The 25,103-nt window shown below is 41.6% G+C and overlaps 1 protein-coding gene across 1 annotated transcript in view; it reads right to left on the bottom strand.

Annotated features, from left to right (window-relative positions):
- Window positions 1–23,891, bottom strand: part of tonsl (tonsoku-like, DNA repair protein) — a 31,345-nt gene extending 7,454 nt beyond the window's left edge. Inside the window, exons 1-20 of the mRNA XM_056296272.1 lie at window positions 23,867–23,891; window positions 23,658–23,753; window positions 23,343–23,485; window positions 22,631–22,814; window positions 20,330–20,459; window positions 20,016–20,187; window positions 19,776–19,890; window positions 17,667–17,818; window positions 17,315–17,467; window positions 14,592–14,717; window positions 14,071–14,272; window positions 13,852–13,907; window positions 13,581–13,670; window positions 12,814–12,886; window positions 10,423–10,586; window positions 10,176–10,299; window positions 4,362–4,603; window positions 3,418–3,901; window positions 2,499–2,704; window positions 1,575–1,681 (exon numbers count right to left, since the gene is read on the bottom strand). Of these exons, the coding sequence (XP_056152247.1) occupies window positions 1,575–1,681; window positions 2,499–2,704; window positions 3,418–3,901; window positions 4,362–4,603; window positions 10,176–10,299; window positions 10,423–10,586; window positions 12,814–12,886; window positions 13,581–13,670; window positions 13,852–13,907; window positions 14,071–14,272; window positions 14,592–14,717; window positions 17,315–17,467; window positions 17,667–17,818; window positions 19,776–19,890; window positions 20,016–20,187; window positions 20,330–20,459; window positions 22,631–22,814; window positions 23,343–23,485; window positions 23,658–23,753; window positions 23,867–23,891 (3,044 nt within the window). The remainder of the gene's footprint in view (window positions 1–1,574; window positions 1,682–2,498; window positions 2,705–3,417; window positions 3,902–4,361; window positions 4,604–10,175; window positions 10,300–10,422; window positions 10,587–12,813; window positions 12,887–13,580; window positions 13,671–13,851; window positions 13,908–14,070; window positions 14,273–14,591; window positions 14,718–17,314; window positions 17,468–17,666; window positions 17,819–19,775; window positions 19,891–20,015; window positions 20,188–20,329; window positions 20,460–22,630; window positions 22,815–23,342; window positions 23,486–23,657; window positions 23,754–23,866) is intronic.
- Window positions 23,892–25,103: the final 1,212 nt, after the last annotated feature.

The following is a 25,103-nucleotide window of genomic DNA, read 5'->3' as shown; positions in this document are numbered from 1 at the left end:
ATCACGCTGTGTTCCTCCCTCTTCTTGAAATATGTAGTCACCACAGCCATCGATCCGGTATGGAAATCTGATTTATGATCCGCATATTTGATTTCACAAAGGTTTTACACCGGATGCCCTTCCTGACGCAAACCTCCCCATTTATCTGGGCTTGGGACTGGCACTAAGAATGCACTGGCTTGTGCATCCCCAGTGGCTGGATTGCATTATTTTCACAATCACCAAGGGTAAATGTCACCATCCCCCAAACACAATTTTTTTTCAAGTAATAAGCAATCAACTATAATTTTTATAATACCAAACGCAGTTATGCTTAAGCGAAGATATTCCAAGCCGAAAGACTGTCAAACTACGGTCTTCTTGGTAAATGTATGTACACATGCTCGCAAAACTTTAGTATTATAGGTATCTAATGTACTCCAGCCTACAAATAAGCGATGATGCAGGGAGATACTGTACAGTCGTTTGGTGACAGCAGAATAATACTTTACTAGCTATGTAACCTTTGTTATTTCCTGACAGCAGATGTTTTCCACTTCAGTTGGCATTTTAGCGCATTTCCCACATGTACACCAATTAGTGGGCATATATAGAAACATTTTTATATACGGCTTGTGATTGAAAGACTAAATCCACCGTTATGTCACACAATATTTGTTGCTGTGGATGTTCATGTTGCCCACTCTCATATTCCGGATCATATTCGGGCTCAAACATATACAGATGGATTGAAGAATTTGCCATTTCCAATCAAGAATGAGAAATTATGTTACTTAGTAGGTTTATAGTTTGCATATGGAACCTTCTACACTGGTGTCGTATTGAACTCTGTTTCCCCCTGAGGATGAGGCGGTGCTAAAAGCACTGACTACTTCGTCAGGCTTCTGTAAGTTGGCCCATCAGAAGAAAGCAGTGGGCTTTTAGGGAGGGGGGCCTTAAAGAGACAGCTAAAAAAAGGCTAAAAAGGCTTGTTTCAGATAGGATGAACTGAGGGGCTGCATAAATGGCCAGTATAAGATAAATAAGGATTTATTTTTTTATACTTTGAATGATATGGCTACTTTAATAAATAATACACAACTTTGTCATGGAATGCATATATATTTAACATTATTTTCTGGTAGTTTTCACACAATTACAAAAATCAAGAGTGTGGGTTAAAGAGAGGGGAGAGAGAGGGGATGGCGTGCTCTACTGGTACTGAACTCGATTTGAAACCTGGATGCTGCCTGAGCCCATTTGGTGTGGAAAGCACTGGAATAGGACCTTGTCTTTATTTTACAGTCCTCTATAGCCCCTGCCACTGCTATCTCAGTCTTATCTGTCAGTGTATTAGTCCCAAATAAATTAAGTCTAAACTTCAATGCCATTTTATAACCAAAAACTTGCCAAAGGAACAAACAGAGCATATCATATTGGGCCATTTACAACAATGTTATTTGTGTTCTTGTAAATCAATAACAGTGGGCAAACTGTACTTAATTTAAGGGAAAGCAGTTACATTTTTGTGAGAGAATTTGACAACTTTTTACATTTCATACATACGCTGTTAAAAACGAAAACAATATAGCAACCTTTGTGGGACTGGGATGAGGAACACGTCATCTTGCACTCTGACTCTCATTCTGATAGGTAGAGGCATTGCTGAGGGAATAGTAGGAGCTAATGTGTGGGCCAGAGTCTGAAATACAGAAACAATAAAAAGAAAAAAATTGTTAAACCAACCTTGGTTAAAATATAAAAAGTCTGAGCTCTAAGGTTAAGGAATTCATTGACATGCATATGAAATATCACTTTCATTTCCCAATGCTTGGAAAAATGCTTGCAAAAAAAAGGAAAATCTAATCAATGTTACACAACTGAAATGGATACAGCCACACATTTTTCATGTAGTTATAGGCCCACTGTTATCTTATACGTTGCCATAATATTGTGAATGATAATTTTTTTTCTATTGAGTATAGTGGCCTAGCTGATTGTCTTATTGCCCTGCCAATTTCAAATAGCTGGGGTCAGGAAATTTGGAAATATAAAAAGCATAGTAACCCTATACCAACAAATATAAGAATTTTTGTTCCTAGAAAAAAAAAAAGCCTTCTTGCCATTGTGTTACCTGCAGATGGATATTCTTTTTTTTTTAAGTCAATTTTTGGACTATCTCTTTCTCATCAGCAGTCACATTCATCACTATTTGAAATTAATAGGGATCGAAGACAGATCCTTGACACAAGTGATATTCTGCTAGTAACTCATAATAGTGATGTACTATATGAATAACTATTGGTTCTTGTATGCAGGAATTGCTGTAAATTCTGTTTAACATCCCATTTCTCAGAACATGATTTGCTGTAACATACTTACAAAACAACAAAAGTCAGTTGGTGCACACTTTTGTCTAAAGCATATTATAATACCTTGAATGTGTTTCAATAAAGTTGGCTATAGTGGTCACTAACAAAAAGGGGAAATAAGGACAAGCAACAGAGATTTCCCTTTACCTGCGTAACATGTATTTGGGTTGGTGGGGAGGGCACATAAGGTTGTAGATCGTCATCATCTGTGAGAGTGGGGCTCTGTGGCCTGCTAACCTCTCGTCTGCCCAACCTAACCATCCCAGACATTTGAGTCATCTTGACCTGGCGAGACTTAAAAGAACCATTTTTTCTCAAAGAGCGACTCCGCCCTGAGGAAGATGCTGCAGAGCCTGGCAGAGGAAGAAAAGGATGACACAGATGTAAACAAAGGGGGACTGGGCAAATAATCAGTGCATGAATCCATGAATTGTGAAATAACCAAATAACGCTAAAGCTTCAATCCTGAAGATTGTCATTTTTGTTTAACTTACTGACACCTATGGTAATGCTAGTAATTGCATTGGTGTTTGACCACTGCAAATCTCAGACAAACTGAAAATGCAAAAGACCCACCAATGCAGTTATGCTGGTACCTTTAACACTATCAGAAAAAAACAAAAAAAACAAAGAAAAACAAAACAAAACAAAACAAAACATGACCAAACTTCAGTTTTAGGTAATACCGTTAGTGTCTGTTGGTCTGGGTGTTTAGGCTTGGTCTGCCACATCTGCTTTTTAGCCGCAACAACTTCACTTATACTTCAAACCTACCACTACCTGCCTTCTCTCGCCACATTTGGCTGCTATACCAACGATGTAAATGCTATGCACTGTATCCTTTTAATTCCTGGAAATGTCCTATCCAACAGTAACCACTGAAATCAGCAAGCAAAATAGTTGATGATTTAGACATTTGAGAATGAGCTAGCCTTATATAACACCAGCAATAGAAGGTATCAAAAAGGGCATTTTCTGCCTGGAAATCTTCAGGATTGTAGTTTTAAAATCTAACTAGAATAAGTGGGATAATTATACAGAAAGAAACAAAACATGACCCCTTCACCTCTGCTAGTTGTGTCATAGTTTAACAGTCTGTTTTGGCCACTGGCTGCTGAAGGCATGGCACTGCCTTCCCCCTTCCCATTCTGTTCCCCCCCAACCCTCCTCTTCTTCTTGGGCTGGACTTCCCCCAGGTCATCCTCTAACCAGTCATCTGACAGATACTCTTCCTCAGGAACCAGGGCTGTCCTGCTATTGGATGAAACTGCAGGTGTGCTGGTGTCCTGGGTACGTGATACTTCATGGAGAAGGGTTTTGGCACTGCCTAGGCCTCGGATAGCACTGTGGTACTCCACTCTACCAAAGACAGAAGGTGCAGCAGCGTCCCTGACACTTTCTCTACTTGAGTCAGGGATTAAACTGGTTTCCTGGTTTGAGGCCACTTCCTTTTGATTTGGGGCCGTTGTGAAACGTCGCCTTGGGCGAACAGCCCGGAGAGCGCTGACAGAACAGTCTAAATCACTGTCATCTGAAGAGCTGCTGTCAGTCTGAAAGAGACATATTAATAACATCAGTTGCTTGTTGGTTAATACTTAAAATTTCAATTTAAACAGAAGATATAATGAAACCCATTAGATTTCATTGAATCATCTAATTTATTCATAGAAGGTTTAATGTTTGCTCAATTCAAATTTAATGTTTGCTCAATTCAAATTGAACTAATATATGCACAATTAAAATTAACGATACAAAATCTCTACCATTAAATCTACTTTACTCTTTTAGTATGAAACACAACCATTTCTTTCAGTTTTCCAAAACTGATGAGTGAAATAGTTATCTCTTCACAAAAAAAACCCTCAGCTCCTTCCTTCAATCAGTCTGCTCACTTCTTTTAGTTTTTACCCCATATAGAACAGCAGCTTCTTTTAGTTTTTATCCCATATAGAACAGCAGCTTCTTTTAGTTTTTACCCCATATAGAACAGCAGCTTCTTTTAGTTTTTACCCCATATAGAACAGCAGCTTCTGTTCCCCTGGCTCTGTGGCGCTGTGTTGAGCCATTACAGTGCCTCTGTGGGGGACTGGCAGGTATTGTGTTCCCCACTGAGTTCCTGGCGTTCCTGGGGCAAGTTTGGCTGGAGGAAATGGCTCCTCTGGTAGGCAGCAGTGGCTCAGAGTTTTCGGCATCAAACAGCTGGCTGTCCTGTAGGACGTTGAAAGGCTTGGCTGTAGCAGGAGCCACAGACACTGTGATAAAGTGAGATAAACAGAAGGAAGGGGGAAAACCGAGATCACAAGGTATAACACCTTCTCAGAGGATTGAAAGATTGGTGGCCTTTTTAAACCCAGACCTCATCATAACATCATTTAAAATCACCCAAAAACTTCACCAATCTCTTTGGTATTGAGAAGCTTACTACTTTGCTGAATCTTCAACCTAGTCCAATGAGGCAATCATTTTAGCCTTCATACTTCATGGTATACAGTGGATATAAAAAGTCTACACACCCCTGTTAAAATGGCATGTTTTTGTATTGTAAAAAAAATGAAACCAAGATAACTCATGTCAGAACTTTTTCCACTTTTTTTGAAATTGCAACCTATAAAATTCAAGTGAAAAACAAATATTTTAAGGGAGAAAAAAATAAAGACACAAAACTTACAATAACCTGGTTGCATAAGTGTGCACACCCTTTTATAAATGGGGGTGTGGCTGTGTTCAGAATGAACCAATCACATTCAAATTCATGTTAAGTAGTAGTTAGTATACACCTGCCATCAGTTAAAGTGACTGTCATTAACCCAAAAGAAAGTTCAGTTGTTCCTGTAAGATTTTCCTGACATCTTCTTGGTTTCATCCAACTGCAAAAGCCACGGTCCACAAAGAGCTTACAAAGCATGAACGGGATCTTATTGTTGTAAAGGTATCAGTCAGGAGAGGGGTGCAAAAGAATTTCCAAGGCATTAGATATACCATGGGACACAGTGAAGGCAACCATCAACAAGTGGAGAAAATATGGTACAACAATGAAGTTACCAAGAACAGGATATCCCTCCAAACTTGATGAGACAACAAGGAGAAAACTGGTCAGGGAGGCTGCCAAGAGGCCTACGGCAACATTAAAGGAGCTGCAAGAGTTTCAGACAACAACTAGTTGCTCCCTACACGTGACAACAATCTTCTGTATTATTCATGTCTCAGCTACGGGGTTAGGGTGGCAGGATGGAAGCCTTTTCTTACACACACACACACACACACACAAACATCCAAGCCTGGCTGAATTTTGCAAAACAATACATCCAGTCTCCCAAAACCATGTGGAAAAATGTGTTATGGTCTGATGAGACCAAGTTTGAACTTTTTGGCCATAACTCCAAAAGATATGTTTGGGGCGAAAACAACACAACACATATCATCAACAAGAGAACACCATACTCACAGTTAAGCATGGTGGTGGCAACATCATGCTTTGGGGCTGCTGTTCTTCAGCCGGAACTGGGGCTTTAGTTAAGGTGGAAGGAATCATGAATTGCACCAAATACCAGTCGATTTTGGCACAAAACCTTCAGGTGAAAGCTGAAGAGGAATTTAATCTTTCAGCACGACAACAGCCCACCCAAAGCATACATCCAAATCAACAAAGGAACCGCTTCACCAAAAGATGAGCGTTCTAGAAAGGCCCGGTTGGAGTCCAGACCTGAATCCAACTGAAAATCTGTGGGTTGACCTGAAGAGGGCTGCTCACAGGAGATGCCCTCGCAATCTGACGGATCTACAACATTTTTGCAAGGAAGAGTGGGGAAATATTGCCAAGTCAAGATGTGCCAAGCTGATAGACTCCAACTCAAAATAATGAAATCAAAAGGTGCTGCAACAAAGTGTTGGTTTAGGGGTGTGCACACTTGTGCAACCAGGTTATTGTACGTTTTTTATTTCTATTTTTCCCCTACAATGTTTCCAATTGCTTTCACTTTATTTTTATAGGTTGAAATTAAAAAAAAAAGTAGAACTTGATATGATTTATCTAGGTTTCATTTTTTACATCACAAAAACCTGCCATTTTAACAGGGGTGTGTAGAATTTTTATATCCACTGTATCCTCTTCAAAAACAAGCAGCTTACAGGACAGTTAGACATGACTTAAAGAGGTAATAAACACTTTGTGAGCTGTAAACTGAATGATATGACAGTACGGTGATGAAATATATCAATGCTAGTGTTAATATGGACATTACTGAGCAAATTTATAACAATCGGCATCTCATGGGTTGAAAATGGCTCAACAACAAGGGAATCCTGGTTCGAGTCCCTGTGTTGCCTCTGGCTTGGTCGGGCATCCCTACAGACACAATTGGCCATGTCTGCTGGTGGGAAGCCATATGTGGATGTCTGTGCTGGTCACTGCACTTGTGCCTCCTCTGGTTGGTCGGGGCAACTGCTCGGGCGTGAGGGGAACTGGGGGAAATAGTGTGATCCTCCCACGTGCTATGTCCCCCTGATGAAACTCCTCACGGTCAGGTGAAAAGAAGCGGTTGGTGGCTCCACGTGTATCGGAGGAGGCATGTGGTAGTCTGCAGCCCTCCCCAGATCGGCAGAGGGAGTGGAGCAGCGACCGGACGGCTCAGAAGAGTGGGGTAACTGGCCGGATAAACAGGCTCAACATACCCCCCCCCGCTGCCCCCCCCCGTTTTTCTCCCCAATTGTACTTGGCCGATTACCCTATTTTCCGAGCCGTCCCAGTTGCTGCTCCATCCCGTCTGACAATCCAGTGAGGGCTGCAGACTACCACATGCCTCTTCTGACACATGTGGAGTCACCAGCTGCTTCTTTCCACCTGACAACGAGGAGTTTCGCCAGGGGGACATAGCGTGTGGGAGGATCATGCTATTCCCCCCAGTTCCCCCTCGCCCCTGAAGAGACCGCTCCGACCAACCAGAGGAGGCGCTAGTGCGGTGATCAGCACACACACCCACATCCGGCTTCCCAACCGCCGACATGGCCAATTGTGTCTGTAGGGATGCCGACCAAGCCGGAGGCAACATGGGGATCCGAACCGGTGATCCCCATGTCGGTAGGCAACGGAATAGACCGCTGTGCTACCTGGACACCCTGCCAGCTACTGTTCTAAATCACCCCTGAACTTTGCAAGACCAATGCTGACATAGAGTTGACCGGTTAGGACTTATCTACGCAATGAAATTTAATTCCATCCATCCACTATCCAAACCACTTATCCTGCTCTCAGGGCCGTAGGGATGCTGGAGCCTATCCCAGCAGTCATTAGGCGGCAGGCGAGGACACACCCTGTACAGACAGGCAGCCAGGCCATCACAGCCCCCCCCCCACACACAAACACACAAAACACTCTCTAATCAGAGGTGAGTGACCCACCTCCCCCAGCCCCCGCCTTTGAGTGTGAGTCTGTGAAACTGCACTCATTTTCAAATATATGCTGATCGAGAGTCATCGTTCACAGGAGTTAACTCACACCTTTATTACGTTTTCTACCAACCTTTTGGATTTCTATCAATCTACAGTTATATTATTTCATCATTTTCAATTTTGGTGCAATGTTTCGGACTTGTGCTTTTGACGGCTGTAGAACCACCACCAGACAACTGGGTCAGTCGAGCTGGGCTCGCGCCGTGGCTGGGGCAGCAGTCACCCCGTCACCTGCCCCTCTGCGCCGCCGGAAAGCTGCATGGCGTTGTGCAACTATGAGGTGCCGTGCCGGAAGGGAATTCGGCACGGCAGCCAGCCGGCAAAGCGCCGGGCCCTTCTCGCAGATCTCCCCAGCTACTCCTGCCCATGGCTCCTGTCTCACACATCCACCCTGGCTCCCTCTCGCCCAATTTTTAGCATTATTCAAAATTATGCAGTGGGTGGAGTTGGGCTCAGACCAGAGGTAGAATTTACACTTTAATATGTTCCAATGAAAAATCAAGTTAACTTTGGAAGTACACAGCGGTACCTATCACATCAGTACTGTCAGGTTAGAGGATTTCCTGCTCTGATAAGAGTGGAAGTTAACAGATTGTTGGTATGTAGTGTGGGAAATAATTTGTATAAGCACTACAATCATTAATCATCATAATGTATGATTATTTTTTATTAACCAAGAATCAAATGCTGGATTATAATGGTAACTATTGCAGGCAATAGTTGTTTTCTTAATAGATATGTAAGAACTGTGGAAATAAAAGTGCAAAAATAGCAGGACAACAATCGTTGTATACTGTTAATACCACTAGATGGCAGTCTGTGGAACAGGACATTTTGCCTAAAAGGGTTGAGACACCATTAGAATCTGGAAACCAAAACAATGTCTTGATAAGAAAACAATGGTGTATAGTGGGATGTGATCTAGAGTCAAAAGGTGTGGTCTAAGTTTAAGCTCCACAATAGGTGAGGCTAAGTTACAGTATAAAAGAGTCTGCTTTGAGCAGGTTGTTTCAGTTGCTCCATGGACCAGCTCGGTATACTGTTGTACCAATTTGAGGACTATTAACAATAAACCTACTCACATCAGACTTGTAAGTATTGTACATTGATTGATTGACTCTTGGACCTTGATTGATTGACTTTGAACAGCAGTGTGTCGAGAAGAAATTCTCCCGCAGTAGTGCCTCAACTGCAAAAAGTAGTTCTGGATTTTGCTTCTATTGAAAAACATCCCACTCTTAATAATAATGAAATAAATGAAGATACATGTGACTGTGCTGTAACCTTCCTGTTTTTGAAAAGGAGATTTATCTTGGCTTTTGAAGGCTGAAACAATTGCCCCATGGGTCTGTATTGAAACCCAGTGAGAAGATTCAGCAAAGCTCTAGGTTTCTCAACACTGAAGTGATCAGTGAAGTTTTTCTCTATACGGTTTCTAAATTATGCACGATATTGTTACACTGAAGTCTGGGTTAAAAAAAGTCAACTTATCCTTTAAAGTAGAGATGCACCGATCCACTTTTTTTTCCATTCTGATCTGATTTTGATACATGACTTTGGATATCTGCCGATACCAACACTGATACAAGAGCTCTTTTTTTTCTTGAATATCATTATTATCATTATTGTCATTGTTATGTGTAAGGTTACATGAGGCTGTAGTGTAGTAAACCACACAAAAAAATGTATTAAAAGCGCAACAAAATATACAAAAATGCATTAAATTTGAATTTATTCCAAAGCAATTTATTCCATTAAGCAATTCAAAGTTCCAAGCTTAAACTGTGTTGACCCGGTAACAAATTCAGAGTTGCCTGCAATGGATGGGCCACATTGCCTAATATACATACACAGCATAGCTTTCCCCTCATACCGCAACCACGGGTACTAAATTAGCCATTGTGGTTGAACATGGTACTTTTTCTTCTTCACTGGTTCAATCGGTCTCTCCCTGCCTGTGCTTTCATCATCAGTAGCGTCTTGAGTGGGAATCTCTCATTGGCTCTCCCTCCCCACCAGCCTTCTCCTCTCTCTACTCATTTTTGCTTTTTAAAATCTTTAGCTATAGACTGCTTCATTTTTGGAACACGGTAACATCTATAAATGGATTGTGGCCAGATTTGCCAGAGTAATTTATGTGACCACGTGAAATTTTAACTCGCACACTTTGGTCGCTGTCTGGAGCCTGTTAGGTTGTGGATTGGTAATGTCAGTCCAATATCCAACGAGTGAATTATGTCAGAATCGGCACCCGATACCAATATTGGATCTGACCCAACTCTACCTTAAAGCACCAAAAATATCTGAATCATCTATTCAGGAGTTAGGATATGGACAAGCCAAGGCTGGCAATGAATGATGAAGTAAAGGTCTTACCACCCCCTGATAGTGATTTCTTCAGTAGCCTCTCAGTAGCTGCACACTCTTCCCTGGTCTCCTGGTCCAGCTCTCTCCTATACATCCTCTGCCATTGGTGCAGTGTGTCCATGGGTGTCTCCCCCTAAGGTGTGAAGGGGGAAAATAACAATGAAGCACATAAACAGAGACCTTGGAATAAACCCAAAAAAAACCTCTTTAAACACACACACACACATACATATATACTATATATATATTTACACACCTTGGAGTTACGTATGGTGACAGAGGCCCCTCGTTCCACTAAAAGTCTGGCCACCCTAAAGTGACCACATGCAAGGGAGTCATGGAGAGGTGTCACCCCCTCACACAAGGGACCGCCAGCATCATTGATGTTGGCGCTACGCTCAAGCAGAAATGCTGCAATGTCTAAAAATGAAAGATGACAAAGAATGAGAGAAACAAAGTCAACATCTTCAGGATGATAAAAAGAATAAAACAGATGTTGATGTGAGTTCTTTTAAATAACACTGAAACCAGGTTTCATATATATATATATACACTACCGTTCAAAAGTTTGGGATCACATTGAAATGTCCATATTTTTGAAGGAAAAGCACTGTACTTTTCAATGAAGATAACTTTAAACTAGTCTTAACTTTAAAGAAATACACTCTATACATTGCTAATGTGGTAAATGACTATTCTAGCTGCAAATGTCTGGTTTTTGGTGCAATATCTACATAGGTGTATAGAGGCCCATTTCAAGCAACTATCACTCCAGTGTTCTAATGGTACAATGTGTTTGCTCATTGGCTCAGAAGGCTAATCGATGATTAGAAAACCCTTGTGCAATCATGTTCACACATCTGAAAACAGTTTAGCTCGTTACAGAAGCTACAAAACTGACCTTCCTTTGAGCAGATTGAGTTTCTGGAGCATCACATTTGTGGGGTCAATTAAACGCTCAAAATGGCCAGAAAAAGAGAACTTTCATCTGAAACTCGACAGTCTATTCTTGTTCTTAGAAATGAAGTCTATTCCATGCGAGAAATTGCTAAGAAATTGAAGATTTCCTACACCGGTGTGTACTACTCCCTTCAGAGGACAGCACAAACAGGCTCTAACCAGAGTAGAAAAAGAAGTGGGAGGCCGCGTTGCACAACTGAGCAAGAAGATAAGTACATTAGAGTCTCTAGTTTGAGAAACAGACGCCTCACAGGTCCCCAACTGGCATCTTCATTAAATAGTACCCGCAAAACACCAGTGTCAACATCTACAGTGAAGAGGCGGCTGCGGGATTCTGGGCTTCAGGGCAGAGTGGCAAAGAAAAAGCCATATCTGAGACTGACCAATAAAAGAAAAAGATTAAGATGGGCAAAAGAACGCAGACATTGGACAGAGGAAGACTGGAAAAAAGTGTTGTGGACGGATGAATCCACGTTTGAGGTGTTTGGATCACAAAGAAGAACGTTTGTGAGACGCAGAACAAATGAAAAGATGCTGGAAGAATGCCTGACGCCATCTGTTAAGCATGGTGGAGGTAATGTGATGGTCTGGGGTTGCTTTGGTGCTGGTAAGGTGGGAGATTTGTACAGGGTAAAAGGGATTCTGAATAAGGAAGGCTATCACTCCATTTTGCAACGCCATGCCATACCCAGTGGACAGCGCTTGATTGGAGCCAATTTCATCCTACAACAGGACAATGACCCTAAACACACCTCCAAATTGTGCAAGAACTATTTAGAGCAGAAGCAGGCAGCTGGTGTTCTATCGGTAATGGAGTGGCCAGCGCAGTCACCAGATCTGAACCCCATTGAGCTGTTGTGGGAGCAGCTTGACCGTATGGTACGCAAGAAGTGCCCATCCAACCAATCCAACTTGTGGGAGCTGCTTCTGGAAGCGTGGGGTGCAATTTCTCCAGATTACCTCAACAAATTAACAGCTAGAATGCCAAAGGTCTGCAATGCTGTAATTGCTGCAAATGGAGGATTCTTTGACGAAAGCAAAGTTTGATGTAAAAAAAATCTTATTTCAAATACAAATCATTATTTCTAACCTTGTCAATGTCTTGACTCTATTTTCTATTCATTTCACAACATATGGTGGTGAATAAGTGTGACTTTTCATGGAAAACACAAAATTGTTTGGGTGATCCCAAACTTTTGAACGGTAGTGTGTATATATATATATATATATATATATATATATATATATATATATATATAAACTTAGCACAAAAAGTAAGGAAATTTGTGTTGGGTAGATTATTTCTTTGTTGTAACAATGCTTCTTGGCAAATCTTATATCAGGCACCTGATTGTCAGCACCTGGGGTACCAGAAGCTCAAAACAAGAGTCAATAGCAACAGCAAATTAAGCTGTTTGGCATTGGCAGAGAAGATTTGGCAAATTTTTCATGGGCGCAACCCACATACTCAGCTCTGCTGCTCATCCCACAAATGCATGTTCCTTACAAATGCGGCACCGTTTACAAGGGAAATAAACAGGCTTTCCAACAGTATAAGATTGCCAAGAAGCATTGTTACAACAAAGAAATAATCTACCAAACACAAATTTCCTTACTTTTTGTGCTAAGTATATTTAATTAATATAAATATACTGATATACATTTCATATAAGTAAACTCAAGTTACCAAAGTGACCATGGTTGCAGGCCTCATGTAAGGGAGTCCAGCCACAGTAGTCCCTGGGGTTGACTGGGTGACCCTGAGATACAGCAGAGAAATAGAAACTAGCTAAATATCACACAAGTCTTAATTCTTCATCCATGTTTTCTCGATGTATGATATTTAGGAGGCAAATTTGTAATTTGTGATATTGGGCTATAGAAATAAAATTCACTTGACTTGACTTTCCTGGAGCAAAACATGACTAGTAAATATCAGCAGGGGGCGCTGAATGGTATTGATACAAGATAAACAAATCATGCCCCAACCTATTGGCCAGATTTCTGTTTTCAAATAATATGGAGGCTGGGCTGGCTGAATTGTGTTTATCTTTCTTTTTTTTTTTTAAAACACCTCTACCAACCCCCAACCCCCCCAAAAAAAACTCAGCGGCCATTGTAGTCCTCAGCAAACTATGGAGTGATAGCAGCAAAATGGCAGATGTCGGCAAACGTGCTGTGTATCGGCTATCTTCTATCTGAAATTTGTTTCGCTTGTTTGTTTTGTTTTTTTGACGTTATTCCCCTCGCCAAACTAGAGGACAGGATTCAAGTGGAATTGCACATAGCACCTTTAAAATACCATCCAGAAACGGGTATAAGCAACTGATAAGCAATAAGAGGAGACCGAGCATGTCAGAGCTGAATGGAAGAGGTCAGAGACCAATAGGAGGCTGAAAACTCCTCCTTATGAACTGCGGTTTGCTCTATGGGGCCTATGCTCTTATTTCTCACCTGCTCCACGAGGTACTGGACCTGCTTCAGGTTGCCATCTATACATGCTCTGTGGAGCGACGTCTCACCCTTTTCATTCCTCTTGTTCCACTGAATGAGGAGGCGAGAGAGGGGAGGAGCAGGAAGTAGTGGAGGTATGAAAGGGAAGGGGTAAAATATGGAAGGTGTATGTCATGGATTACAAGGATATGACAATTTCTTGAGCAAACTGACAACTGACATAAGATTTTGATGAGACACAGACATGCTGATATCTGATTCAGCCCCTTACCCTGCCATTCCTCCTCCTTCCAGAAACTGCTTTATCATAGCCCTCCAGATCATCATCTAGGAAACAAATCGGTAATTGTAACAAAAATGGAAACCTCTGGAACAAACAGCAAATTATTCTACAGTAGAAATTATTAATGCATGGCCGAATGAATAATTCCCCCAAAATAAACCATGCTTAGAAAGAGCAAAGTCAAAATGGCAGTAACATACAGCCTACCTGAGTCTGAGAGGGGGATGTCACTGTCCTCCAGAGGTTCACTACTCTCCATCTCCTCTTCCTCATTCTCCTCCTCTCCCTCACTCCCATCTGCACTCCAACCCTCTGAGGCACATAGCTCTTGCAGCCTGGCCTCAGTGTCGTCAACTTGTGATGAGCCACACCGTTTCTGGGCAGCTAGCCACAGCCTAAATACACGCCTCTGTACCAGGAAAGATAATCAGATTTCCTATATACTTCTCCCCGCTTCAAAATTCCAGATCATTTTTCAGACCCTGATTTTGTCCAACAGGACATCAGGTCTACAACTAAATAAAATACACAGTTACTTTCTTATCAGGGCTAAAAAAACATCAAAACTTTTCATAAACTCAAAACTATCCTGTTCATGTATCATGCTTAACATTTCCACAACTGCTTCTGTAAGTGTGATCACTATTACATAACTACAGAAGACATCTTCTTGCAGTCTCTTGTACTGTAATGCCTTTACCTCATCTGTCTGAATCAATCCCTCTCACCTGCAGTCTGGCCTGGCCAGCTCTCTGGGCACAGAGTAAAGCAGCACTGTAGCTGTTGTCTGTATCCTGAGACACACAGCCACTCTCCTCCTGGGATGTCGCGATGTTCAGCCAGGTACTACATTCCTGGGAAAGACACACCTAGATGCTTAAGTTGCATAAACAAGTTAAGGCGTTGAATAAGCATGGTGTAATGCAGCTATGAGTTGTTTGCATCAGCAGAATCAATGAATTGATAGCAGATATCCTGCATAGTAGTGATGTAAAGAAAACTTCTTTTTTTTTTTTAGACAGAGATGGAGCACTCCTCAAAATAATTGCTACAAAGGCTTTCACAAACCAAAATGAAATACATGAATACAGTCAATGAAAGACCAAATAAAATACAGTGAAAAAGATATAAGAAGAGTAATAAAACCGAGGAAATAAAACATTATTTGTGGGTTTCAGGAAGCAGTTTACTTAATTTTGGTTTTATGCAGAAATTTAAAAGAAGCTACTGATTAAGCAAACCTTACCCCCCCCCCCACGGCCGAAGGCAGCAGCAACAACAACCACAACAATGATAATATCAAACTACATTTACATAGTGCTAATCTAAGAACAGCATCCACAAGGTGCTTCATAAAAATAAGACAAGGAACAGCAGCTAAGTAAATCCAATCTGGAAAACAAATATACCAAGGAAAAGGGAGAGTAACAAAACAAACTAAAATAAGAAATTATACATTTACACTTGAACAAAATACAAAAGGAACTATTTATAAAACTACAGTGTGCTGGCAAATGATGACGAAATTGCAAGTCTGAGCCCATCAAGAAGGGCATTTCACATTTTAAGGGCCCCAACTCCAAAGAGCCAAATGGTCCCCGGTCAGTAATCTGGACCTAGAGTCAGAGCCCATCCTGGCAACCTAGACTGCATTTAGGCTTCCACTGGGTTGAGAGGTCTTCGCTGTATTTTGGGGCCAGACATTTGAGGCCACTAATAAAATCATTAGTGACCAATATTTAGTCATATTTTGTGACCCCCACCCCCACCCCTCGGCTAGCATTAAAAATTCCATTTATAATTTTGCTATTTAGCTGATGACTTATCCAGAAAGACTTATAACAAATGCAAAAATAACATAAGCTTTAATCCATGATTGCCAAAATTTAAAATGAATGAAAATAAGGACTGCACCGCTTGGCTCTTTAGTACCATGACAAAATTTCAGCGTCTGTAAAATGAACATCTACTACCACTTTTGGCTGCTCCCGTTAGGGGACACCACAGCGGCTCATCCGTTTCCATCTCTTCCTGTCCTCTGCATCTTGCTCTGTCACACCAGCCACCTGCATGTCCTCTCTCACCACATCCATAAACCTCCTCTTCGGCCTTCCTCTTTTCTGCTTCCCTGGCAGCTCCATATTCAGCATCCTTATCCCAATATACCCAGCATCTCTCCTCCACACGTGTCCGAGCCATCTCAATCTTGCCTCTCTTGCTTTGTCTCCAAACCGTCCAACTTGAGCAGTCCCTCTAATATAATCATTCCTAATCCTGTCCTTCTTCGTCACTCCCAATGAAAATCTTAGCATCTTCAACTCTGCCCCATCCAGCTCTGCCTCCTGTCCTTTCGTCAGTGCCACCATCTCCAAACCATATAACATAGCTGGTCTCACTACCATTTTGTAAACCTTCCCTTTAACTCTTGCTGGTACCCTTCTGTTGCAAATCACTCCTGACATTCTTCTCCACCCACTCCACCCTGCCTGCACTCTCTTCTTCACCTCTCTTCTGCACTCCCCATTACTTTGTTACAGTTGAGCCCAAGTATTTAACTCATACACCTTTGTCACCGCTACTCTTTGCATCCTCACCATTCCACTGTCCTCCCTCTCATTCATGTATATGTATTCCGTCTTACTCCTACTGACTTTCATTCCTCTTCTCTCCAGTACATACCTCAACCTCTCCAGGCTCTCCTCCACCTGCAACCTACTCTCGCTACAGATCACAATGTCATCCACAAACATCATAGTACACGGAGACTCCTGCCTGATCTCATTTGTCAACCTGTCCATCACCATTGCAAGTAAGAAAGGGCTCAACTTTCCAACTGTACACCTCACCACTGTCACACTTCCCTCATACATATCCTGCACCACTACTACATAGTTCTCTGCAACTCCCGACTTCCTCATACAATACCACACAATTCAAATGGCTTTATTGGCATGACGTAACAATGTACATATTGCCAAATATGCACAAATATGCAATATCACACTTCCTCTCTCAGCACCCTGTCATATGCTTTCTCTAAATCCACAAAGACACAATGTAACTCCTGGCCTTCTCTATGCTTCTCAATCCAAACATCGCATCTGTAGTGCTCTTTTGCGGCATGAAACCATACTGCTTGCTTGCTGATCTTCACCTCTTCTCTTAACCTAGCTTCTATCACTCTTTCCCATATCTTCATGCTGTGGCTGATCGACTTTATACTGCTGTAGTTGCTACAGTTCTGAACCTCACCCTTATTCTTGAAAATTGGTACCAGTATACTTCTTCTACACTCCTCAGGCATCCCCTCACTTTCCAAGATTGTGTTAAACAATCTAGTTAAAAACTTCACTGCCATCTCTCCTAAACATCTATATGCCTCCATAGCTGTCCATAAAATGAACATGTAAGTGATAAATGCAAGGAAAACTTGAAAAACATCAAGGCTTACCTCGACAGGGCTACCCTGTCTTAAGGCCAGCTCTTGTTTATAGTGCTCCACTGCCTTGTCATGCTGCCTCAGGTCTGTGTAGGTGGCAGCTAGAGACACATGGATGACAGCCAGCTCCCTGGCAGGCTTCCCAAGTGCCTTGGCACTGGACAGCTACACAATAACAACAGCAACACATTCTCATTATCCATTGTCATGGCATTAAACCACAGCACCAGCAAAGTTAAATCAGAATCTAGGAAAAAAGGATATGGAGGTTGTAATAACAGTTGCTCATCAAAAAAGAAAAGCATCCTTTAAAAGCACCTGAGTGGGGTTAAGTTACAGTCAAGTTTGCATGTGTTCCTCTCACCTGAGCTTGGTATGCATCCAGAGCTTTGCGGTAGCAGCCCACCTTACAGTACAGGTCACCCAGTTGCTCCGCCAATCCAACAGCTTCATGGGAAGGCCGTCCCTTTCCAAGATCCTCCCCTGCCTTTTCCTCTAACTGACAGCCCTGGTCCGCTGATCATTATATTAAAAAAAATGCATGCTTAATTAAAAAAAAAAGTCTGTATAAAAAAAGAGTGAAAACTTCAACAAACTTAACAAGCCCCCTGCACCCCCCCCGACAGCAGCCACTCTCACACACACACACATAAATATTGAGATCTGTATAGAAAATTGTACTTTTAAGTTACTTTTAGTGTTTATATATATATATATCAAAGAAAGTTGAATCAGTTCATCTGGATACAACATTTATTGACAGATACGTTTCATCACTCATCTAAGTGTCCTTTTCAGTCTAAACTGTCTGCAGGCATCCTCACTCCTATAAACAATTCAGTTGCATGACTGTAACCAACAATCAGTTTCATATGCAAATATGGGTGTGACCATAAATTGAGTGGAAATGGCCATGTGTACTATTCAGAGGATATGGGAATGTTTGCAATCACAGCATTGTAATGCCCCTTTTCCACTGGATGATACTGGCTCAACTCAACTCTACTCTATTCGACTCTACTCGCTTTACTTTTTGATATTTCGTTTTCCACTGCAGATAGTATCCCCTCACGGCGAAGCCCCGCTGGTCATTTGTGGGCGTGTTGACTAGTTTTTGTTTTTTTAGATGTTATTTATATTTAAATAAATATACATATATTTAGATTTTATTTATTTTATTTTATTTATTTATTTAAAGTGGTTTTTCATGTCACCTTTTAGTGTCTGTGTCTGTGTGTGTGTGTGTGTGTGTGGGGGGGGGTGTTGGAGGCTACATCTCTGGGGAAGAAGCTGTTCCTCAGCCTGTTAGTCTGGGTTTTGGTGCAGTATGTATTCCTCGATGGCGAGGAAACAAACAGACAGTGACCTGGGTGTGTTGTGTCTGTTGTGGATGTAGACTGCGGAGTCCTGGCCTGACACATTAGCTCTCCTGTGTTGTGCCATCCTCTTGGCCAGCGTCTGTTTAGTTTCCCCTGTTTAGTTTTGGGGGTCTAAGAGCACATCTGTCGCCATCTTACAATGCTGTGATTGCAAACATTCCCAAAACCCCTGTGAATAGTACACATGGCCATTGTAACTCTAGTTAATGGTCACGCCTACATTTGCATATGAAACTGATCGTGGTTTCGGTCGTTATGCAACTGTATTGTTTATAAGGGTGGGGATACCTGCAGTTAGTTTAGACTGAAGGGGTCACTTATGCCCCTATTCCACTACATGGTACGGGCTTGGCTCAACCCGACTCGACGAGTGTCATTTTCCATTACCGTTAACAGTACCCCCTCAGTGTAGCTGGTCTGCATTGATTTTGGTACCCGCTCCAGTTTTTTTGGAACCTTGACAAATGTGGTACCAGAAAAGTGGTAACAGTTACCAAAATGCTGGTACTTTCCAGCAATGGAAAACGAAAAAGTCGAGTCGAGTTGAGCCAGTACCATGTAGTGGAAAAGGGGCATTAGATGAGTGATGAAACCTATCAGTAAATTTTGTATCCAGATGAACCGATTCAACTTTCTTTGATTTTCTTACCTGGATTATTGAGCATGCATAAAGACATTTTATACACAAACATATACTATATATATACACGCACACACACACACACACACACACACACATATATCTATATATATAATCCACTGATTCAAGTAAATTCTTTAATAGACAGTACAAGCCTGTTTCATGTCATAAGCAATCATTGCTTATGGCATGAAACATATATATATGTGTGTGTGTGTGTGTATATATAAAAGATAGATAGCTAGATCACATATTATTTTCCTATTTTATCTAAGACAGTATTTTTCTTGCATTCTTAATTGTAACAACATCAAGTAAAATTCCTACTGCATGTAATGCATATGGCAATAAAAGAATTTTTGATTTTGATAATGAGCATCAACTGTCTAGGAAAACAAATATTTCATAGACCACTATTAAACTAAATTAAATGAATCAAAACTCCCTTTCTCACCATATTTAAAGGCCTTCTTCACTGATTGTCTGTCCAGTGGTTGCTGGGAGCCAAGCAGGAGGGCCTTCTTAAGAGATCGCCTGGCAGCTGTGAAGTCACCCAGAGACAGTTGGACCTGTGAACAAAGATAATGGGAATACACACACACAATAATTAGAATGCACAGTTGCTTGGCAAGCAAATAATTAAAACATGTTTATTGTCGTGGTTTATTATCTTATTTAACAATAAGTTCTTAACCTTGCCAATACAGTGAAAGCACTCGCTTTCACTGAATTTGTCTTTGATCTTCCTGGCACATTCCTTGGCCTGCTCCAGGCTGCGCACAGCATTAGAATGATGTCCAGTGCGGAAGTAGATATTTCCCAGGTTAAAGTTGGCACGGTACAGATCTTCCATCAGCTGGTTCTTCCTTTGCAGGTCAAGGATAGAGGAAGGCAGTACAATTAACACTTGATAAAAAAGACTTAATGTTAACAACTTTCCACTACGATAAAGGGGACCTCTTAATGATTAGAAAACTATTACAAAATAGTAATCGAGTTTGCTGTTACTCCGCAATGAAGATGCTGCGTCGGATGAACTCGCTGCAGCGCTTGGGCTCCCCCAGGTGATCACAGACTAAACCCAGGTTGAGGAAGAGACGTGCCTTCATCTCACTAAGCTCCCGCTCTGGCACAGTGTCTGGCACAAGGGGTGGAGGGTGAGGGAAGGAAAAGGAGAGAAGGTAAGACAGATTTTTCAGTTAAAGCTGCTGAATTGGAATTTGTGGAACACCCTGCCGAATAATATCGTAGAGAGCAGTGCCTTAACATTTTCAAATCAGGTATTAAAAAATGCCTGAAGAAAAAAAATCAGTCCTGTGGCCATTAGCTGCAACATAGAGATCCATCTACACAGGCTTGGGGGGGGGGGTTAATAATGTGTGTTATGGTGCATGTGTGGAGGTTCTAAAATAACTTATGTGATGAAATTTTTACCTTGTTGATATAATTCTAAATTCTTGCAATGCCTGTCTTTTAGATGAATCATTTACATTTAACACAATAATATGTAGTATGGTCGTTTGTAGTTGTCTTTTTATTCACACACTTCCTTTTATACTTGTACATAGGCACACTGCTTTCAAATGGAGTAGTGCCCCCTGCCCAGGGACTACAGATGGAAATTAACCCTAAGTTTTATCTGGCACAATATATTTATTTAGCTATATTTATTGAGCACTGTCCCTGTAAAAATAAACAACAAATAAATAAGTATGAAAATAAATATGTCTGGACACAAAAATGCACATACATAAATCCAAATACACTCTGACATGTCCTATCCAGGGACACCACCTAGCCATTGGTTCGGATTTGTGGACGACACCTGGGTTAAAACTAAATCTCAGGACGTACCACATTTCACCAACCACATTAATTCTGTGGACAACCACATCATATGAAAAAGGACAGGTTCTGATTTGATATACTTTATTAATCCCCTGTGGGGAAATTAATCTCTGCATTTAACCCATCCTAGCTGTGTACCTAGGAGCAGTGGGCAGCTGCCGTGCAGCGCCTGAGGACCAACTCCAGTTCGTCTTGCCATGCCTTGGTCAGGGGCACAGACAGGAGTATTAATCCTAACATGCATGTCTTTTTGATGGTGGGGGAAACTGGAGCACCCGGAGAAAACCCACTGCAGACACAGGGAGAACATGCAAACTCCGCACAGAGGACGACCTGGGATGACCCCCAAGATTGGACAACCTGGTGTTCGAACTTAGGACCTTCTTGCTGTGAGGCGACAGCGCTAACCACTGGGCCACCATGCCGCCTGAGAAGGTTAGTCTCCTTAGACTGTGAAATTGCAATTGGTGATGGGGGACATTTGATTGTTGATGTTTACTGTAAACCAATGCATTACTGATCAGGTTTGACTCTCATCATCCACTGGAGCACAAATTAGGAGTCATCAGGACACTGTACCACCAAGATGACAACGTCCCCACCGACACAATGGCCAGGAAAGGGGAGAAATCACACATTAAACAGGCCCTAATTAAGCGTGGTTATCCTAACTGGGAGTTTGTCAAACCCAGGAAGATGCCCAAACAGTGCACCAGCCAATTAAAGAGAGGAGAAAGACAACACCTGCCTAAGTGTAAACCAGTGGTGATTCCGTATGTGACGGGAGTGTCGGAAAAGTTGAGACATGTATTTTCCAAACATGGCGTCTCAGTTGCTTTCAAACCCCAAAACACACTGTGCCAGAAATTGGTCCACCCCAAGGATCGGGTACCCCAGTACAAACAGAGCAATATAGTGTACACTGTTAAGTGCCAGGAGGATTGCCATGACTTGTACATTGGGGAAACTAAACAGAGGATGGCACAACACAGGAGAGCTAACACGTCATGCCAGGACTCCGCAGTCTACACCCACCTACAGTTCAGTGGCCACTCTTTCAAGGACAAGACTGTGCAAATCCTTGATAGGGAGGAACGCTGGTTTGAACGGGGAGTCAAAGTGGCCATCTATGTGAAGAGGGAACAACCATCCCTGAAGCGGGGAGGGGGGGTTAATCTGTTACCATCTTACAATGCTGTGATTGCAAACATTCCCAATTCCTCTGTGAATATTACACGTGGCCACCTTAACTCTAGTTAATGGTCACACCCATATTTGCATAGGAAACTGATAGTTTTTTCCAGGTCATTATGCCACTGCATTGTTTATAAGAGCGGGGATACCTGAAGTCAGTTTAGACTGAAGAGGTCACTTAGATGAGTGATGAAGCGTATCTGTCAATAAACATTGTATCCAGATGTACTGATTCAACTTTCTTTGACACTCTCGACATGCTCACACCTTCCAGGCGGTCATCCACAATGGCCAGGCTCTTTCGGAAGGCATCCTTTGCTTGCTCTAAACTCTTCCTCGATTGGTCTGACTCATAACAGAAGAGGAAGGTTCGACCAATGGTGGCCAATGCCCTCTGCTCCTCAGCATGATCTCTAACAGAGCGAGCCAAATCCAGGTGACATCTTTGGTGCTGGAAAAGATAAATAAATACCATATGTCAGCTTCCTCAATATCCATGTATAAATATGATGAGCTCATGTGATCCTGCAAACCATGCAGTTGACACAGGCCTGTGTCACTCTGTAAAATACTAACAAAGTAAGACCTTCAATCTAAAAAAAACCCCCAAAAAAACACTTATATTGTATTTTGTAAATTGTGTAAACACAACATCCATTGCACGTTGTCCGTCTTGGGAGAGAGATCCCTCCTCTGTTGCTCTCACTGAGATTTCTTCCTATTTTTTCTCCCCGTTAAAGTTTTTTTTTAGGGAGTTGTTCTTTAACCGATGAGAGGGTCTAAGGACAGGATGTTGTGTTGCTGGAAAGCCAACTGAGGCAAATTTGTGATTTGTGATATTGGTCTATACAAATCAAATTGACCTGACTTATCAAGAAATTGGTCTGGTTGTAGTCCACTTCTATAAATTGCAATGCAAGCAAAGTAAGTATTTTTTTTTCTTCTTCGAGTGTTGAACAAATTAAGACACTCCACTCACTTTCAAAGCAGCCTCAATGTTCCCCATCTCAGCGAAGCACTCTCCTATTTTACGATGAGCTATGGCTCTTCCAATCACGTCATTCAGCACTTCAGATAGTGCCAACTCCTGCTGATGTTCCCCAATGGCAGCCTCATAATCACCTGGAATCACAAGAGTTTAGACAGGGATGCATATGACCGATTGCTGAAATTTCATGTTTGTATAATGAAGGACCATGCCCGTTAGGCAAAAGTTGGAAAAGAGACAGTTAAGAGTCACAAACAATTCATGTGTGTTCATAAATGGATGTACTTTGAGGAAGCCCAATATTACCATTCCTGGACAATAGTTCCCCTAGTTGATTGCAGATGCTGGCTTCCTCTCTGATTTTGTTACCATTCTGGGCTTTGCTCTTTGCTTTGTGTAGATCTTCGTTAACAAAAACAACAAGCGAGTTCAGAAGATCATTATGGAGGTTAAAATATTGAAATAAAGCAATATGTAAATTGCATCAACAGATAAGGCAATTCAGTGAAACTTACGTTTTATCTCCCGCGCGTAGCTCATCTTGTGTCCACCTGAGGCGCCGCTAACGCTAGCAAGATTTCAACGTAGCGCACAAAACCATGAGCTGATCAACTCAACATAAGCTAACGTTAGCTAAAGTTTGCTTAAACATGTGAAATAAAATTCAGAAAATAAACAATATTTTCACGGCGTGTACACTGTATCCCTTCTCGACTCGGTCCACAGTGATATCAGACACATATTGGTCAACCGATCGTGCGAAACGTCTCCCATTAACATGTCAACATTTCAGTAGGTTTACTTTAGCGCCCGCGGAGCTTCCGTACTATTCGCAGCCGCCCGCCACCGCTCTAGACCAATGACTGCTACGGCGGCTGTTGATTGGCTGACCCTTGCAGAGCAGTGACGTAAGAACATACGGATCCACGCTATCTTTGTGAGGAATATTAAAAAAAATGCGAGGGATATCCATTATTATTATTATTATCGTTATTATTGTTAATACTACAGTTTATTCATTTGTTTACTTTTGTTATGACCATCGAATGTGAAGGTGTAAAATTGTTTACAGCTGATTGGTCAGATGACATATATGTACAATGTTCCTGTATCGCTTGTACTCTTTTCAATTAAAACAAATTGTGAGGGATATCCGGAAGTAAATTTGAGGGATTCCCATTTATAGACTTTTTTGTGAGAGAATAAAATGCTACTCATAAATTTCCATACAACACATTTAAATACAGAAATGCTTGAAAATAAGGAAAATAAGGACCAGACTATGACTAAATGAATTGGGTATTACTTACATTGGAAGACCTTTTGTTGTTTTCCGGCCACATTTCTTAGCCCATGTATTCACTGCACAGCTTTTATTGGTAGGCTGCAATAATAAAATGCATGTTGATGACCTCTATAGCCTATACTTCTGCATATTTCTGTATCATGGTTAGTATTATTTCTGGTATACGTGATTCAAGTGACATTTTAATACAGTAATTGTTTTAGAAAGTAATTTCGGTTTTTTTTGGGAAAAAAAACTACAACGTCACGTCTGTGTTGCAATGAATTGTGGGATCAGATAAGTCTACACCCGCAAGCTGACTATGGACGTCAACAGAAATCCTGCTTCAGGCCCTTGTGGACTGGATGAATTGTGGATTTGGACAGCCCTCTCGGGAACGTGTCCGCAAAGTCAAAGAGTCTTGCAAGTGCGGTGACGTTTCTAGTCTCGCATAGCCAGACCTCTCC

The sequence above is a fragment of the Lampris incognitus genome, chromosome 16 (assembly GCF_029633865.1).
Source record: "Lampris incognitus isolate fLamInc1 chromosome 16, fLamInc1.hap2, whole genome shotgun sequence".
Taxonomy (NCBI): Eukaryota; Metazoa; Chordata; class Actinopteri; order Lampriformes; family Lampridae; genus Lampris; species Lampris incognitus.
This window is presented reverse-complemented; position numbering and strand designations above follow the sequence as displayed.